The sequence below is a fragment of the Colossoma macropomum genome, unplaced genomic scaffold, assembly GCF_904425465.1.
Source record: "Colossoma macropomum unplaced genomic scaffold, Colossoma_macropomum, whole genome shotgun sequence".
In the NCBI taxonomy this organism is placed as follows: domain Eukaryota; kingdom Metazoa; phylum Chordata; class Actinopteri; order Characiformes; family Serrasalmidae; genus Colossoma; species Colossoma macropomum.
Window position 1 is genome coordinate 6,779,338 of NW_023494793.1, and position 18,707 is coordinate 6,798,044.

The 18,707-nt window shown below is 38.7% G+C and overlaps 1 protein-coding gene across 1 annotated transcript in view; it reads left to right on the plus strand.

The window, feature by feature from the left end:
• Nucleotides 1–18,687, plus strand: part of fkbp15b (FKBP prolyl isomerase family member 15b) — a 36,493-nt gene extending 17,806 nt beyond the window's left edge. Inside the window, 14 exon segments of the mRNA XM_036578299.1 lie at nt 53–151; nt 233–327; nt 1,234–1,336; nt 3,321–3,492; nt 4,144–4,280; nt 5,028–5,102; nt 5,104–5,184; nt 5,408–5,560; nt 7,046–7,138; nt 9,889–10,002; nt 10,108–10,215; nt 10,940–11,517; nt 15,156–15,264; nt 18,061–18,687. Of these exon segments, the coding sequence (XP_036434192.1) occupies nt 53–151; nt 233–327; nt 1,234–1,336; nt 3,321–3,492; nt 4,144–4,280; nt 5,028–5,102; nt 5,104–5,184; nt 5,408–5,560; nt 7,046–7,138; nt 9,889–10,002; nt 10,108–10,215; nt 10,940–11,517; nt 15,156–15,264; nt 18,061–18,138 (1,995 nt within the window). The 3' untranslated portion in view covers nt 18,139–18,687.
• Nucleotides 18,688–18,707: the final 20 nt, after the last annotated feature.

Genomic DNA, 18,707 nt, shown 5'->3' on the forward strand with positions numbered 1-18,707 from the left:
TTCTCTCTTTTTCTTTCTTTCATTTGATTGACACACCGTCTCACCCCGTCAGATGGAGGAGCTGCACAAACAAGGTGGCCTCTCACTAGGCTTGTCCAATGTTTCCATGGAAACGGCGATGATCATGCACAACATTCAGCGTATTATCCAGGTGCGTCCTGTCGTTGCTGGTGTCCAGTAGATCCAGCTTTGAGAGCAGGGGTGACTGGTCTGCTTTATCTTTACTCTTTAGGAAAACGAGTGCCTGAAGAAGGAGGTGTTTGAGAAGAGCTCACGCATCGAAGAGCAAAACCGCAAGATAGGAGAGCTCATCAACCAGAATCAGAGGTCAGAAATCATCATTTGTCTTTTCTGCGTTCTGCGTAGAAGTATTTAATCCAGTCCGATCCTGACGGGTCCCGACAAAACATCATGTTTCAAAGCCAGGTTTGGGCCAGGTTCCTGCGATTTTTCATGCACAGCATCACGGAATCTGTATTATTTCAGAAAAAAAAACGATTAGGTGCTTAAGTAAACCTAATTTTCTAGGTGGATAGTGGCTTATTATTCTGGTGTTATGATGTCCCTTTACTGTTGAAGAAAAAAAATCAAATAGTTAATAATCAAAGTCAATTGGAAATATTTTATTGTGCAAAACAGTAAAAACAAAGCTAAATAATACATAGATGAACCTATGTTTATATTGCTGACAGTTGTCATGCGGGCTCTGACAAAAACACTGCAGAATGTTGTTTCACATAACACAGAATCAGTTTTTTCAGTATTTAGTGTGTCCACCCTTTGCATTTATTACAGCTTCAGCTTTTTTTAGGAGACTCACTTTCAGTTTCTCAAAGAAATCTGCAGGGATATTTTTCACACCTCCAAAGTTCAGTCTTAGAAGTTGCTTGCATCCAAATAATCCCAAACACATCAGTGATGTTTAGGTCTGGACTCTGGAATGATCAGTCCATTGTTCTGAGAACACCAGCAGCTTCTTTGTTTGATTTGCAGATCTTCTTTTTTTTGTCTATTTCCTTTTCTCCGTAACCTCTTCTTGACAGCCACACATCCTTTTTTTTCCACTTATTTTTCTTTTGACGTTCCTCTTCCTTCTGCAACTGGATGATCTTATTTTTAATTTCCTCAGACACATCTCCTGCATAACTTGGTACTATAAAAATGAAATAAATAAAGGGTGCTCTCTGACTTCTGAACAGCACTGTGTGTATTTCTTTGTTGGTGTGCTTGTAGGTACATGGAGCAGAGTAATATGTTGATGGAGCAGCGGAACGACTCTATGAAGAGCTCCAGTGAGCAGAGCCAAGCTCGAATACTGCAGGCAGAACAGGACAAGGTGCGGTACCGTCCCACAACACCACACAGTGTATACCTGTTTCTCCGTGAGGTGATGCAGAGTCGTTGCCCTCTACTCTCTGAATAGACTTTCCCCACCTGTATCATTGTTTTTGAAGACTTGAGTCTCTTGAAACTAGCAGGTCCGAGCAGGAGCCATCTAAACTGATGAAAATAGCTATGGCATTTATTACTGATCAACTCAGACGCTAATATACTCTTTCTACTGGTTTGATTGGTCTGACTGGCTGAGCCCCATTTGGTGGTAGTGACTGCTTTCTTTTCCTAGCATGCACTGCCACAGGACCTGGGCAGGAACCAGGTGAGCTTCCTCTGGTCTTCGCCCTTATCCTACCCTGCTCATTGTTATTGCTGTTTCTGCCCATTTCATTTCATCAGATCCTTGTCCATTTTTGTTTTCTCTTCGCCTTTCTCCCAGCTGTCACCAGTCACTGGTCAGCCGCTCCTCAGCAGACACGCAGCTGCTTGTCCACCATTTGACACTCACTCGCTACATCATTGTTATTCTTTTAGCAGTCTCATGAAGAGTAACCGTTTTCATTTTTCTTTTTTTTGTGTTAAAGTTTTCTCTCTTCCTGAAATCTCATTTAAATATGTGGATGTTTGGGGTGTAAAAATGCATCTGACAGTGGTGGCAGTGATTTTGGGATCTTGTCATTTATTTTAAAATATTCTAATACTATGCAGTAAAGTATGGGCCATAATAAAACTCTTAAGTCTGTTTCCAAATGTATAAATCCTCCAGAAAAGTAAAAATAAATAAATACATGAATAACGTGCAACATTTTATTGTCCATAGTCCAGTGATGAACCACGACTGTCAGAGCTGGGCCTTCAGTCCAGGCCATAAATGTCAAAATTGGGGGGAAAAAAAATAGCTCTACAAAAATGTTAACTTCTGCTAGCATCCCTGCACTGCAAAAAAACTGTATCTTGTCAAGTAAAATTATCTTAAATGTAGTCAATAAATCTAATATTTCTCCAGTTGAGATTGTTGTAAACTTAATTTAGGATTATTTACCTTATTTTTAGACATTTTTTACTTGTAATAGGTATTTTTTTTAAGTAAAATAATCTGACTATATTGACAAATAATTTTGCTTTTTTTTAAAAAATGAGCTTGAAACCAGCTAAATTATCTGCCACTATAATGAGATCATTTTACTTAATAAAATTACCTAAAACAAGTAAATAATGTCTAGAAATAAAATAGATCATCTTATAAAAAGTGCACAACCATCTCAAAATGGGAAATATTAGATATATCGACTAGATTTAAGTTCATTTCACTTGACAAGATACCATTTTTTGCAGGGTGTGGCATTCTAGGAGTAAAACAGTTCCTGATTGGCCATTTTTCCATTAGGTGTTTCAAGAATTTAACCCTTTTGTTTCCATCCATTAAATACAATCATGAGTCTGTTGAATAAAAATGAACTAAAAATTACAGACATTGGACCTCATTCGCCAATAGCTTCCTAAGTTTTTTTTCTTCAATTGAGAAAGGTCCTAAGAAAAAGTCTATGTTGGATGTATGTTGTGTTCTTAAAGTGCAGAGTTGTTCACACCTTTGTTTTTTTGAGTTTGTGTAGATTCTGTTCTTACCTAAGAACAAATCCCAAATAAGAAAACTGTGGTGAATGTCAGAATTTTTATGAAAAACTGCGTAAGTGGGTTTTAAGAGGAAATTTCTTCTTAAGAACGGTTGGTGAATGAGGCTCATTCATTGTTTAGATCACAGAGATCATTAGGCCTTCTCTGAAGGGTTCTCCACTGCTGTATTCCAGTGCTGTGTAAAGTCTCATTCAGTGTGTTAAAATAATAATTCTGAATTATAGAAAAATAATGCATTTCCTAAAAAATCATTTGAATCATCAACTGATTACGATTGCTGGATGTAGTGGTCAGAAATGGTCATTGTATAATTTGTATTTATATTTTCTCTCTGTGTCCTCTCTGTTCAGGCGCGGCTGACGGAGGAGTTGGCGAGCTCTACAGCGCGAGTGACTGAGCTGCAGTTGGAGTTGACCGCGCAGCGGCAGAAATCCGCAGGGCTGCAGACCAGCCTGAGCGCTGCCCTGCAGGAGGGTCAGCAACACAGCGAGCAGATCAAGGCCCTGGAGAGCCAGCTGCAGGGTGAGCGCAGTTCATTTTACTGCTGATCCTGTAGTCTCAGTTCCCTCTGCCCAAATCAGTCCCTCTGCCCACCAAAAATCTTTGGTCAAAAATGTGCAAAAGTGTCACTTTTGTTTTTTGGCCGAAAGAGAAAAGGGATGAAAATTTGGGCAAAAAATAGAAGATTAAATAAGTAATCAACGACACTTAAAAATAATACTAATTTGAATGGTAATGAAAACAAGAAATAATGATTAAGTACTGTTTTTCTCTCTGCTGGTCAGCAAATACAAGTTAAAACAGTTTGAGTGGCAGCAAATAAACAGGGCAGCACTCAAAACCAGTGCTTTGCAGCTCGTGGCCTTGAGCTTGCATGCATTTTAGCATTTGGTACTTTACTTAAATTCTGTAATGGAGATCACATAAATAACACTGGGTACTTTAAAATCTTTTGGTAATAAACTTTTTAACCTGTAGTTTTGGAAAGTTACTGCAAACCAAGCACTGAGTTTTACCAGTTTACCAGGCTGTTTTTTTTTCCCTAAATGATCAACACTGAAGCGACTTGCTCTGGAATACAGCTTTAAATATTACAGTTGTAATATTCTAATGTACAGTTGCTCAGTCTTTCCAGGGTATGTGAAGTTTTAGGGCGTGTGTTGTGTGTTTCAGAGCTGAAAGAAGCAGCAGAGCAGACGCAGAATCAGTCCAGAGCAGAGAAACAGAAGCGAAAGGAGGCTGAGCTTAAACTAAGCAACTTGGATGAAGAGCTGCAGGACCTGAAGAGTGAGAAAGAGAGTCTGGAACGAGTGAGTGTCATCACACACCACATGAATGCTTGTAGGCCACATTTTTCCACTTGCATAAGAAAGAGGAAAGTCAAAATAAAATATGTAAAAACAGCAGTTTCCAAAACTGGAGTTCAAAAATGATTAAAAGATATAGAGAAAATGGGACCTGGTAGACCACCAACACTGTCCCCCTCAGATGAACAGCACTTAAAGCTTTTGTCTTTGAGAGAGAGGAGAAAATAAAGCTGCTTCAGATCTGAAAACATCCACAGGTGTTTCTGTCCATCCTTACACTGTGAGAAGACAACTCAGTACTAGGGGTCTGAAAGGAAGTGTAGCTGTTCATGAAGCTCTTACTGAGAGAAGGAAACAGACAATAAAGAAGACAAGCAGGCCCAGAGCTCATCATCACTGGGTGTGTTTGGAATTACTTGGCTCGAGAGAAGCGGAAAAAGCAACCAACTTCTAAGACTGAACTTGGAAGGTGCAGAAAAATATCCCCGCATTAGGGAAGTAAGTCTCCTGACAAGTGTAAGCTATAATGAAGGCAAAAAGTGGACACACTACTAAAAAATGTAATATTATATTTAGTTGTTGAGGCTTCTGTGTAATTTTCTTTTTCCTGATGCTGAGAAATGAATAACTCGGCTATTTTGACTGAGAGTTAAATAAGCAAAGGTTGGTCTCTGACTTTTCCACAGTATTGTATGTATATATGTCTCGTTACTGCATAAACATGGTTTTGTGTGTGTGTATGTGTGTCAGACTCTGTTGGACAGGAAGAGGAAGTGGCAGGCAGAGAGGCAGCGCTGTGATGAGGAGTTGGAGGAGGTGAGGAAGGGCCAGCCAGCTGGAGCTGGACAACCTCCGGAGCCAACTACGCAAAGCTCGGACCAGCACTGACCACGCAGCAGCCGAACAGGTACAGCACGAGAGTGTGTGTGTATAATAAAGAAAGATTTTGATCTCTAGCTCATATTATCTAATCTACGTCTATTTTCTATTTATTTCTACATTTTAGTTTCTATTAATTAAATAAGTAAAATAAAAATTATTATGGTAAGTAATTCCAAATGTTTTTTTTATATTTTCGTCTTTAGGTCATGTTAAATCTACTAATTGTGTTTGTGTCTGTGTGTGTGCAGTTGGCTCAGATGCAGGCTGATGTGGAGCGTGAGTGGCAGGCTAAGTGTGAGCAGGCTCTGGCATCAGCACGAGAGCAGCAAAGCCGACAATTATCTGAAATAACAGAGCAGAGAGACGCACTGCAGCTCAAACTCACTCAGCTACAGGAGAAGGTGCGCAAACATATTCACACATTCATACACAGTAAAAACACACCGGACTGAATGTGTCCATTGAACTGACTGTAGAAATTAAGAATCAGTTATAGTCAATAATAACAGTTTTCAGTAAACCATGAGGTTTTTTTGTGGACAAAATAAGATTCTTTGGCTGCTTTCAAATGTAAAAAATGTTGATGTATTATTTTTTGTGGTGTCAAAGTCAAATTATTAATGGACCCAATTTTTGTTTTACCACCGTTAATGCATTTGACTATTTTGACCCTTTGAATCATTTGTAGTTTCAGCCTACACAGCCTAAAGTTCAGCCTGCTCACATACTTTCACTGGCTGTAATCCTCTGTTGATATCTACTGATGGGCTGTCTTGATCAAACCAAATATATTTGTTATCACTGATTTATGTCGAGTCTGAAATATCACTTATAAGCAAACTCACCACTGATGTCAGTCATATTAGCAACATCAGCGTCGGAAGACTATGCTGGACAGTAGATAAATCAGCACACAGCAAGCTGAAAAAAACAACAGCAAAGTTGAAAACTGCAGTTCTCCTCAAAACAAGGTCTAACGTAAGCTGTATAAGAGCGAGTGGAACATGAACCTTCACCTTACGTTCAGGTCCATACAAATCATGCATTCATGTGATCTGAATAATGCTATTGAATTATTGAAAAGTAAAAAATATGTTCTTATGAAACTTTTGTTCACTTATATAGCTTTAAGAAAATGCTCTGCTTTCGAATAGAAAACCTCTCTTCTGTCTTTGAACAAAGAAGATAAATGCAAAAAATTGCAGTGAACTACGCAAAAGAATGCTATTAATCATGATTAATTATTTTGATTGTTTTATGGCCCTAAATATTGGTCTATATTTTACTACTGTAAGTAGTTCTTCCAGGCACATTTGTATGTTCAGTGGATTTTTGAATTATTTTATTTCAAATAATCGTTCCAAAACTAATCTAATGGAGTCGAATCATGATGAAATTTGAATAATTTCTAAAGGAATCAGAATCAAACTGAAAAGCAGTCAGAGGGGGACAAAACCAGCTAAGGAAAATAATGGCCGAGAAATCTAAAGGAGTCTAAAGGAGCAACACTTTCAAGAGAGAATCGACAGAAGAGACACATTCACAAACAAAGTGATGCATGCAAAAACTCAGTGTTAATTGATTTAGCCTTTTATACCAGCTGTGCATGACATGAAGCATCTGCAAAGTTTCCTTTCACTTTGATAGTCGCTGTACACTGTAGCTGCGTGTATTTGTGGGTTCAGTGGGGCGTTGCCCCTCTAAATTACTGCCTGACGCCAGGCCTGAATATCAGTTTACTTTGTAGATACACCCAATTATAGACTCAGAACTGTGTTTTTGTGCCTCCGAACTCATTCACACATATCAGACAAAGCGCTCCTTCATGAGCCAGGCAGCTGGTTGGCGGAGCACCTTAGAACACTAATGTCTCTCTTCTCCCACAGTTCTCGGCTCTCAAGCAGTCTCGGGACGAGGAGGAGCAACGGTTACTACAGCAACAGGAGCAAGGGGAGGAGCTCCAAGCCCTCAAAGAAAAGGTCAGTAGTGTGACTACACAATGCATCATTTGTTAACTGTTACAGCGTATTGGCCTTAGCAGCTCTGTAAATTTCACAAGGCTTCACCATGCAAATAAGTCTTTAACCAATCATAAAAAATGTTTATTGGGTGCTGTGAGCATCCCGACCAATCACAAACATAGCTGATCTGTGGGTACTGTGATGAATCGTCCAGCAAACACATTAATGCACACTTTTTGTAGGAGCCATAAAATGCAATTTCCACTTGTTTTTGAGGTCCCTCACTTGAAGTTTGTGGGTTTTTTAAATAACATTGAAGGGATATATTTCAATAGGAATATATATGATTTACAAAACCAGATTTTTCCATCTTTATTAGTGAGTGAGCAAGACAACATTTACTCTTTGTAAAGAGGTATGAATTGCTTTCACAGCAGGGTGACCTCACCTCTCATTGCTGGCTAGCAGCTCAACACAGAGTCACATTTCACACAGAAAGCCATCAGTGTCTAGTCCAGGGATCGGAAACCCAAATGTTAAGAAAAAACATTTTGTCCTTTCAACAAAAATCAAACCATCTTGGAAGTCATAACATTTTATGTCCATTTTACCATCTTGGCTGTAAATATGTCTCAGTATGTGCTGATGTACTAGTACAGGCTAAAAAATATAATATAAACGAAAAGGCAGACTTACTTACTCAGCTTTAAGCTTCAGCTCAGCTGTAGCCGCTTTTCTCGCATCTCGCATCTTTTCAAAGGTAGAACAGTTTCTTGTAAAATATCTCTCAACGTTTGGCTTTTTAAGTGGCTGAAGTCACTTCTTGTTCACATTTTTTTCGTTCCACCTTAAATAGTACAGCAGTTACATTCTGGCGCCTTAGGCACCATTTAAGGTGGAATTGGGAAAATTTGAACAAGAAGCTGGCGAATGAGAAGTGACTTTAGCCACTTAAAAAGTCAAACGTTGAGACACATTTTACAAACTTTTACAAGCGACTTCCGCTTCGCAACTTTTTAGTGTTTGACAGTTTTTTAGTTGCAGATTAAACGTATCAGGAAACCAGCCGGAGTGATTATAAACGCAAATAAGTCTGTCTCCAAATTATCAATGTTCGTCTTAAACTTTCTCTTTGCCTTTTCGTAGCGGCTAGCTAGGCGAGATTGTTGTCTGTGTTGCTATGTGACCAGCAGTCTGTGCGCCAATTCTCAGAGTTAAAGGTTGGTGAATTAGCAGATATAGGCTATATTAACTCCAGCGTTAAGACCATTTATTGTTAAAACAGTGTTAGAACGATCAGCAGAGCTTTGTTTTACTGCAAAGGAGGATTATTTTATTTTTACCCAGAAGTCTTTTTCTGCTTTGGAGCCTCAACAGGGCAGTAAAATAGCCGCATGTTGCTGATCCCTGGTCCAGTTAATCTGATAAGAGGTACAGGAGGAAAAATGGCCACTAGGGTGCCGACAGAAAGACGCTACTGCAATCTTAATGTAGAATAGTCACAGTTGGGAGCATTACTTTACAATCGTATTCCAGTGCAGATCACTGAGTACCTGTTAAAAAACATAGTTGTAACCTAATCTAAAAGTCTTATGATTACAGAAACACAGGAGAAAAACCGTTTCAGCAAAATGTCTTTAAATGAACACAAGGCAAAAAGGAAAGCTGCACTGTTTTATGAAGAAAAATAACTACAAGTGACTATAGTTCAGATTGTAGTTTATAGGTGACTTAATTTTGGAATGGAAAAGTGAAACAGTCATTCTAAAAAAAATAATAAAAACTCTGGCTCACCATTATTTCTGTTCCATCTGCTAAAAGGTCATTACTGTCTCATAAGACTTCATATTGGTGGTTCATGCTTAGACTTTGATGATCGCTGTTTGTGATTTTGTAATTTATAGATGCCTCCTTAACAACTCTAAGCAGTTTCACAAACCAGTGATCAATAATTTTTAAAACGCTTTAATTTTCCATAAAAAAACGAAGTGATTTCCTGAGTCTTAGTTACCAACAATAATTTACACATATAAACATTTACACCCATCGTTCAAAAACTGCAGGAGAAAGAAGTCATATATACAAAAATGAAAGTGATTTTACTGCTTATGAGATGTTTTCATGTTTATTCCTCTGTTCCACGTTATTCGTCTTAGTTAACGTTAATGTTGGCTCACTGCAGCGCATTAGCATCATGAAGTAGATTTAAAGCTGTTTGAAAAAGAGCTGAACTTCGGATCAAACCAGTTTGCTGCTATAGAATCAGGCATTATGGAAAAACGGTAAATGCCTGATTGAAATATCCTCAGAAAAACGCTGCTAATATTTGCTCTGTCAATTAAAAAAAGCACTTACTTAAATTCCTATAGATTATCTGAATACTAGACAGTGAACTGCTGCTTGTGAAGGGTATTGTTCTTCAGATTTCTCTGCTGACTCCTTTGACCTATTTATCATTCAGAATGAAAAGTTGTGACTTTGCATGTAGATGGTTTGAATGTATTGTTGCTGGTAATCACTCTATTTCATAATGTACCTATAATCTGATTGATTCTGCTTTTACTGTGACTATAACAGAATACAGTTACCTTTTTTGGTATAATAATGCAGTCTGGGTGTTTTTAATGTTGTAAGACTACATCAAAATTGGAACATAGTCACATTTTGCTTATCTGCCTCTGTAGCTTCACTCCTCTATTTGGCTGCCACTCTATCACTACCCTCTCTCACTCACTGTGTACATGTGCGGGTGCATGTTTGTGTTGCAGTGTTCTGCTTTAGAGCAAAGAGCACAGTTTCTGAGGCAGCAGGGAGAGACTCGTGTTTTGGAGTTGGAGAGGAGGCTGGCAGAGCAGCAGCAGCAGACAGACACTGCAGGAGAGGTGAACAAACCATCTTCACCATCATAACCCTGACTGTGTGAGCTCATATATCCACAAGCTCCACAGTGCAGTCCTGTATCTCTGAACTGTCCTCTGTGTGATCAGGTGAAGCGAGTGATGAACGGCGTGTTCCATTCTTTGCGGGGGGAGTTTGATCTCCATGAGACGTACACTGGCAGTGATGTGCTGAAAGTACTCGTCAACACCATTAAGGTGAGCCTCCTCGTTTCTTTCTGACTGCATTGTTTTTTTTAGTTATTGTTCATTTGTCTAAGCACCAGTTCCACCAAGACAAATCCCTTGTAAGTGTATGTGGACACTAAAGGGATTCTGATTATATACATCATATCGTCGCTGTCAGATTGTAAACTTGTATCCAAAATGGTAGCTTTGACACACACGCACACACACACACACACACACACACACACACACACACACACATTATCTATCCTCCTGGGCCGCAGGGAGTGCTGGAGCCCAGCGCTCGTTGGGCAGAAAGCAGGAAACACCCACACGCAGACAGACATATACATTCACACTCACACCTAAGGGCAATTTAGCATCTCCTGTTGGCCTGACTGCATGTCTTTGGACTGTGGGAGGAAATCCACACAGACATGGGGAGAACATACAAACTCCACACACCTGGTCTTCTGGCTGGGGAATCGAACCCAGGCCCTTCTTTATGTGAGGCGACACCGTTAATATGAAGCTAATTTAAATAGATTTTATTCCAAGCACTTAGGTATCATTTCTTTTGGTCAGTTCATCATGAGATTTCCACACACTCTAAAGGGCAGCTGGTGTTTTCAAATTCCGTCAAAAATGTAATAATCAACGTAAAAAAAGATAAAAGGTTTTGTTTTAACAACGAAAATATATGTGTTTCTGTTCTAAAGCACTTAAACTAACTTGGTGTGGATGGTTTGTGCAGAACGTCACCCTGCAGCTGCTCTCGAAAGCAGAGCCATCCCCGACCCAGATGAGCGAGAAAGAGGAGGACGAAGAGGAGGAAGAGGAGGAGAGCAAGAGTGAACCACAGCCTGAGAACATTCAGCAGGCGCTCCATGTGAATGGAAGCAAAGAGGAGGAGGCAGAAGGTCAGGTGCTGGCGAAAGAGGAGAGAAGTGATGTTCCAGAGAAGGTGGAGCAGAAAGAAGGAGATGATGGCGAAGCAGAAGAGGAGAAGGGCGAACAGGAAGTTGTCAGAGAGAACGAGGAAGTGCAGGAGATCGTGAGTACAAAGGTGGAACAGGAAACACTTCTGACAGACGGTGACAGCGAAGCACCACAGATTCAGACGGAGAATGAAGTCATTTCTGAAGATGATGTAAATGCAGCTCCAGCATGTGACATCACGCCTGAAGAGGAAGTGAAGGTTGACAGTGAGAGCGTTGTGGATCCAAAAAGTGAGCCAGATGAGTCCAAACCCACTGGACCTCCAAAGAACCCCCCACCACCCCCCAAGCCTCTGCAAGAGGACAACACAGCCACAGCCACGCAGCCCATCAGGTAAGCAAAGCATCAGCTTTGGCAACACTGTGATCCATGTCAGTGCGTCAGAATAAGCTTGGGATGGGCATTTTAACCATTTTTACTGTTTAAATATCTGTCGTTTTAAACTAAGCTGTATATAAAGGGTAGTATTTGAATATCCAGTGGTGAACTGTGAACTGCTAAAGCTAGACCTTCTGTTTGGGCCAGAAATTCTAAACTTCAGTCAAAAAACTAGAATCAGAGCCTCTACAATCGTGCTAATTTCTGTAAGCGCTCACTCAGATTTGTGATGTCTGTTAGCATGAAGCTAACGGTACTTCACAAGCACAATTTTTGGCTGTTCTAGATGAAACGCTGAAATTTGAAGCTTGCAAAACACATAGCATGTTTTATTCGAAGCTTGTAACAGACGTTAACATGTCAATGCTGTCAGAACAAAACCTTGTTTCTCTATTTCCATAATTTAAAAACGGCAGCCGTGCCAAAATTTCATTTGTGTCATTGTGTCAAATTTTCATGACAGTCAGACCAGTAGAAATGATCCACAATCACTTAGAATAAAACTGTTACATTAACTTACATTTAGACCACTTTCCTCTTTTTCTGTAAAGTTACTTGTCTGAAATGATAACGTTTTGTTCTGACAGCGATGAGATATTTTTACCGTTCTACAGTCACTCTTTACTAAAAGAGCTGCCACTGTTCTCCATTTCTATTTGTAAAACCTGACCGAAATGTGGTTAAGCTACCGCTCTTATTTATAGCGAGTTAAGTATCTAGAACGTATCTAGAACCTCTAAAGGCCTAGAGTAATGTTTTTTCTCACAAAATTGATCCCACCCATTATAAATCAAAATTTGAATTGCTGATTTCAGTCATTTCCTAATTATGTTGGTGGTTAATCAAAAGTGTAAGGCCTTCTGTTTAGCTCCTGAAGGCCTAACCAATAGGAGAGCTTTTGCACTGATGCAGTACTTAGAGAGTTTATATACAACAAGCATGATAATTCTGTTAAAATAAAAATGAACGTAAAGTTACAGATATGTATTTTTTTATATCACAGAACACTCTGAAGGCCCATAAAGCCTGGTGGGTTTTATATAGTTATAAATTAAGAAAAAATAAAAATCCGGAAGGTTTAATGATCATGTGTACGTTATTGTGTACAGTTAGCAAAAATAGTGACCCATGCCTGATTGTTCGGTTGATCTAAATGTTTTAGCTGTATGTGATTTAATACACTACCAGCTGACCAACTCACATATCTTACACTGTAATATTTGTCATATTTCTGTTTGAAATATGCATATTTATATACACTTAGATGTGGTTATTTTGCTTAATGTGAGATGGATCAGCTGCTTGTGTTTATCTATTTTCTGTGGTTCTGCGTTTTACATTCAGCCTCTTGTTCAAGTCTTTTAACTTTAATTGCCAACTACACATGCCTTGTTCAAATTCCTGGTTAAGTACAGGAATATAAAATGAGTTTTCATATCTGTGTATTTTTGAATATCCATGCCCATCCTTAGTACAGCCCTCCATCTTCTGCTCAGCCATGAATATTCTCATTGTGTCAAGCTTTCTAGCTCCAGACGGGCAGCTGTCTGCATGAGGCCAGTAATTGGATTTCTCAGCGTGAAATCTGAGGAGTAATTACATTTCTTGGCATAATTCTTTGAATCATCATTTCGTTGCCATAATATGTTGTTAAATCCAAAACATAATCAAATAAATTATGTTGTATTACTGTAAGAAAATGCATAGTTTCATAACAGTTTAAAACCTTATTAACTAACCCCATAACCGGATTTGTAGCATGTATGTGTGATTGACTGTGTCCAGCTTTACATTACATGCATGAGTTTGTCCAGAGTCCCCCAGAGTCTGCAGAAGTCTTAGACCCTGTTTACACCTGGTCATTTCATACGCACACGAGCCACTTTTAAAACAGATAATAAACAACATCAGTAAGAACTCATCACTCTAACCACTTCAGATGGTTGTCTGAAATGCATTTTAGCCAGATGTACAAGTGATATTAACAACTAAAGACTAATTCATTATTTGATAATTCATTCTGTGATAATGCACTCGACTAGGGTGGCTTTACATTTTCACGTTTTGCTCGCTGTTTTTATGGGCTGGACGCCTGTGCCCTGAGTGGCTGTTTTTTATATGAAGTGCTACAGGCATCCTTAGTTTAAATAAGGGGTCAAGTATCCTCCATCATGAGTGTTTTTTTCTGTGCTAGCAGTGGGCAGTAAACAGACTGAAATTCTTCCTCAGCTTGGTCATAACCGTTATACAGGTTTGCCACAATAAGCACATATACCACAACATACAAACAGTGCAAACCATGCTAACGTTAGCTGATTGGCTGAGTCAGGGATGTTTGTCATGTTGAAACATGGGCAGTATGACAAAATATATCTGTATCGTGATAAATTATGTCCCAATACAATACAGTATGTTTTTCTGAATATATCGTAGATATCATCAGTACTTGTAGAACATTGACCAACCTTTCATTCAAACCTTTCATTTTAAAGAGAGCAAAATTAGTCCAATTTAACTGGATTTAGTAGTACAGTGTACAAAATGTTGAATAAAAATCACTGCATTTACAGTTTTTGATAGTATTTTTAAAATGTAGCACTACTGTTTCTTTTTTCTCTGTTCCAGCTGATTAGCTGTCTGAAAAATATAGTGTCATATCATGTATCATGAAAATTTCTTGAAGTATCACAATATTATACTTTGCCATATCGCCCCCCTCTAGGACGCTTAAATGAAACAGGAGCTTAACAAAGCTGAATTTGGCTTCTTGTTCAAAATGTGAACATGGAAGTTGCAGAAAAATAAGTCAACTTCAGCCTTGTAGAAATTAAGACGTGAGACGTTTCGTTTTTGCCAGGCGCACAGGGCTAGTGTTACTAAGCAATACTGAGGTTTATTTACATACTGTGGAGTTTTGCTTTTACCATTTAAAATATTTCAGATTTGTTCTTATTAAAAATTGAGAGTCGTCTCAGAATAAAAATTAAGCTTATAAAAACAAAAAATAAATAAAAATAAACATCTAAAATGGTTTTATTTGAAAATGTATATGTAGCACAATATATACTGTAATTGTCAGAGAACTAACAAATTGTCAGTTTAATTATATGCTGTTATACATTTTTGACCCTACTGCCCACTGCCGGTGCTAACCAGTCAGATAAAAAAGGAAGGCAGGCCTACAGTGACAGTTGGAGTGACTGGATTTTCAAAACTTGTGGATCAAAATTGTGACATAAACAAAAAGCAGCTTTTCTTTTCTTTTTTTTTTTAATTTTAGCTTTAGAGTGCTACAGTTGGTATTTTAAGGAAATTCATGGTGTGCAAAACTGATTTTTCAAAGAAGGCAACCGTCTTTTTCATAAAACAGGAAAAACTGGAAACAAGGAACATATTATGCGCTATATAGCAACCAGATTTCCGACTGACCGAGGACGCATTTGACTACCAAATGTAGTGAAATGTACCAACACGTGTTTAAAATCCTATCAGGATACAATGTAGATACATGAAACGTCCAGGTTTAAATGGGGTCAAGTCCAGTTTCTCTTAGTTTCTCCTGTCATCCACACTCACCCCTGCTATTCTCTCAGCTCCTCTGAGAGGGTAGAAGGGGGAAATTCAGAGGACCCATTCTTCCAGAGCCCTGCCCCCACCAAACCCCCACCGCCACCCACCACCGAGGAAGAGGAGGAAGAGCTGGTGAGCAGGGATCACATCAGTGAACGCACACTCACACACACACTCACACACACACTCACACACACTCTCCATTTGTTGTCCATATTGTACCCAGAATGACCTAATCTTACTGTTAACTAACCAGATTAATGATTATTAATCATGTCATCATTTAAAGTGTTCAGATTCTCCCGATTCAAATAATGTTAATCTGTTTATCCTTTGACTAATCAGTCAGTCTCATTTCGTGGCTGATACTGAATGAAACAGCCAAAGGCAACAATCAAACCGCCGGAGACAAACTGCTCTGTCCAGAGTTTGTAGTTCACTATTTACAGTTTGTTGCTCCAGTTATTGGAGTTTGTATTCCTGCCACCATTAAGTGTGATATAGATCAGCCCACAGTCTGGGACAGAAATGCTATAAGCAGAGTAATAGTGTAGCAGAGCTACAACTACCTGATATTTTAATTCTTTCCAGTATTATCTTGAGAATTGGAATATTTTATAAGTTAAAAAAAAAAGACATGCTGCAGTTTTTCACACAGATGTCTAAAAAAAAACAAAAAAACATTGGGCCTCGTTTACCAACCAAATTTCTTCTGAACACCCAGAATCTACACACTCAAGAGCACAAAGGTGTGAACAGTTCAGCAGTTTAAGAACAAGAATCTGACGTAGACTTTTTCTTAGGATCTTTCTCAGGAACACATTTAAGAAAAAACGTAGGAAGATGCTTGGAAATAAAAGCTGCGGAGAGCATGATGACTGGATAACAATCCAGGACAGAAACTTATCAAGTCAGAATTCCTCAGTGGTGGTGATGGGAACCAGACGTCTGGAGAGTTTACTGCCTCCAAAAGCTCACAGAAAGATATTATATCAGATGCACTGCCTTTAAGTCTAAGACGCTGTTGGAGTTAAAGTTTGGGCTTGAAATGTATTTAAAATAAAATCCTAAAAGCTCCTTTAGGTTTAGTGGTCATTTTGGATGGTTGATAAAGTAGTTTTATTTTATATTTAGACATGGCGACGTCCGGTTCCTATCACCACCACTGTAAAGGAATCAGAGTGGGTCAGTTCTGTACAGTGAACCATTTCACTTCAAACCACTCTGAATGACTTTGTTTACATCTCAGAGATGCAAAACTGTGAAACCTGATATTGAAGCCTCAGATTAGATTAAACAGTCAGTAATAAAGGCTCTACTTATATTTATCAGCAGAGAATTGTGGGTTTTTTCTACAGATTGTTGCGCAGGCAACTGTCTTCATTTAGCTTGTAGCTTGATAAGTTTGTCTCCATTTAAACTCATAAAAAGGCGCATGGAGCTGCGTAGTTTCATAAAAGTGCTTCAGCTGTCAGTTGATATCAGTTAGTTACAGTCCACATAGACTTGATGAGGCACAGTTCTTACTTATAAAGTCGTTCTGCACTCACTGTACTTGAAAATGTGAAGTTTGGTGAAAAACATAGTTTTCAGTTTTTTTTTGCTTTGTTTTTTTGGCCAAAATCTTCCTTTGTCATAATTTTACAATTTCTTAATAGAACAAAAGTGTGCAGTAAAAATAAGAGCATACAGTCATATGGAAAAGTTTGAACACCCCCAGTAAAATGACATCTTGTTGATTTTTCTAAATAAAAACGTGAAAAAATAAAGTGAATCCGTCCTCTACAGTGAAAGCATTTAATATGTAACATTTTCTGCTGATTTTAAAGCACAGTTTCTATTTATTTGCTGAGTTTATCAGATTAGAAAAAATGATATACATTACAACCCCAATTCCTAAAAAAATTGGGACGCTGTGTAAAATGTAAATAAATATGAATAAAAACAGAATGCAATGATTTGCAAATCCAATAGGCCCATATTTTATTCACAGTAGAACACAGAACACATATCAGACGTTGAAAGTGAGACATTTTGCCATTTCCTGAAAAACATTAACTCATTCAGAACTTGATGGCAACAGTCCTGGGTCTTCTTTGCTGGATATTTCATTTCATGATGCACCAAATGTTTTCTATTGGTGAAAGATCTGGAAGATCACGAGCATCCAATACTGACCGTCGGCCTTGTCCCTTGTGTACAGGGATTTCTCCAGATTCTCTGAATCTTTTGATGAGATTATGCACTGTAAATGGTGGGATATTCCAAGTCTTCGCAATTTTATGTTGAGGAACATTTTTCTGAAATTGTTCCACAATTTTTAGACGCTGAGACTCTGCCTCTCTAAAATGCTTGTTTTATACCCGTTTTATACTCGTGTGCGTTAGTTGCAAATCACTCCTCCAGCTGTTTTTTTTTTATTAGTACCACTTACTTTTCCAGTCTTTTGTTGTCCCGTCCCAACTTCTTTAAGATGCGTTGCTGCCATCAAGTTCTAAAAGAGCTAATATTCTATTGTGAATAAAATATGGGTCTATGAGATTTGCAAATAATTGCATTATTTTTTATTTACATTCATTTACATTTTACACAGCGTCCCAACTTTTTTGGAATTGGGGTTGTATCTAAAATGTCCCATAACTTTTGCACATCCCACATTTTTTGTTTAGTTTTCCCCCAATGTGTTAAATTCAGCAAATCAACGCTAACTGTGTATTAAAACATACAGAGGCGTGTTCTCTGTAGAGGATGTGTTCACTTACCCTCACTTAGAAAATCAACACATCACGTCATTTCACCAAAACATTTGCATACGACTGTATTAATGCTGGTGCAGTCAGAGTATTTAAGTGGTGAACTTGTTCTTTAGGCATTTCCGTTTAGTGTTTGAGCTCCGTTGACATTTCCTGCTGTCTGATTGGTCCCTAGAGCTTAAAGGGACGTCCCCCTCCCGCCCCCCTGTTTGGTGACGATAGTGACGAGGACGATCTGGACTGGTTGGGCTGACCTGACCTCTAAATCTACAGAGTCAGAAACGCCACTGCTTGTTTCCAGGGCAAGTTGCCGTGGAGATTTGATGCAACGAAGACAGAACACAAGAATGTGGAACAAGGATACGGAGCTGAGGCTCCTCCTTTGGCGAAACCTTTCAGTATTGATCGTGAGTTCAGAAACATCATGTTTCTGTTGACGGAGGACACCAGCATGTCCTGTGATACAGCCTGACCTTTTTGACATGGGAGGTGAATCAGCGGCCTGAACTGACCACAGCTGCTTCGCAAGTTTGATAACCAATCACACATACTGCACTCAAATTTAGCTCTCAGATTCAACTCGGTTTCTGAAATGTGATCCTGAGGAGTGGACTTTTAAAAATGTTTTAATCTGCAATAATTTATGATTGAATGTCCTCTTCTGTGAAACAGGGTTTTCATGTGTAACGGTAATAACGGTGATGTCGGTTTCCTACTGTAGGGACGAGTCTTAGTATTTGTAATCTTTGCTAACAAGGTATTGTGGATTAATAAAAATGGACTGGATCATTTTTTCAACTGATTACTTTTGTATTATTTAAA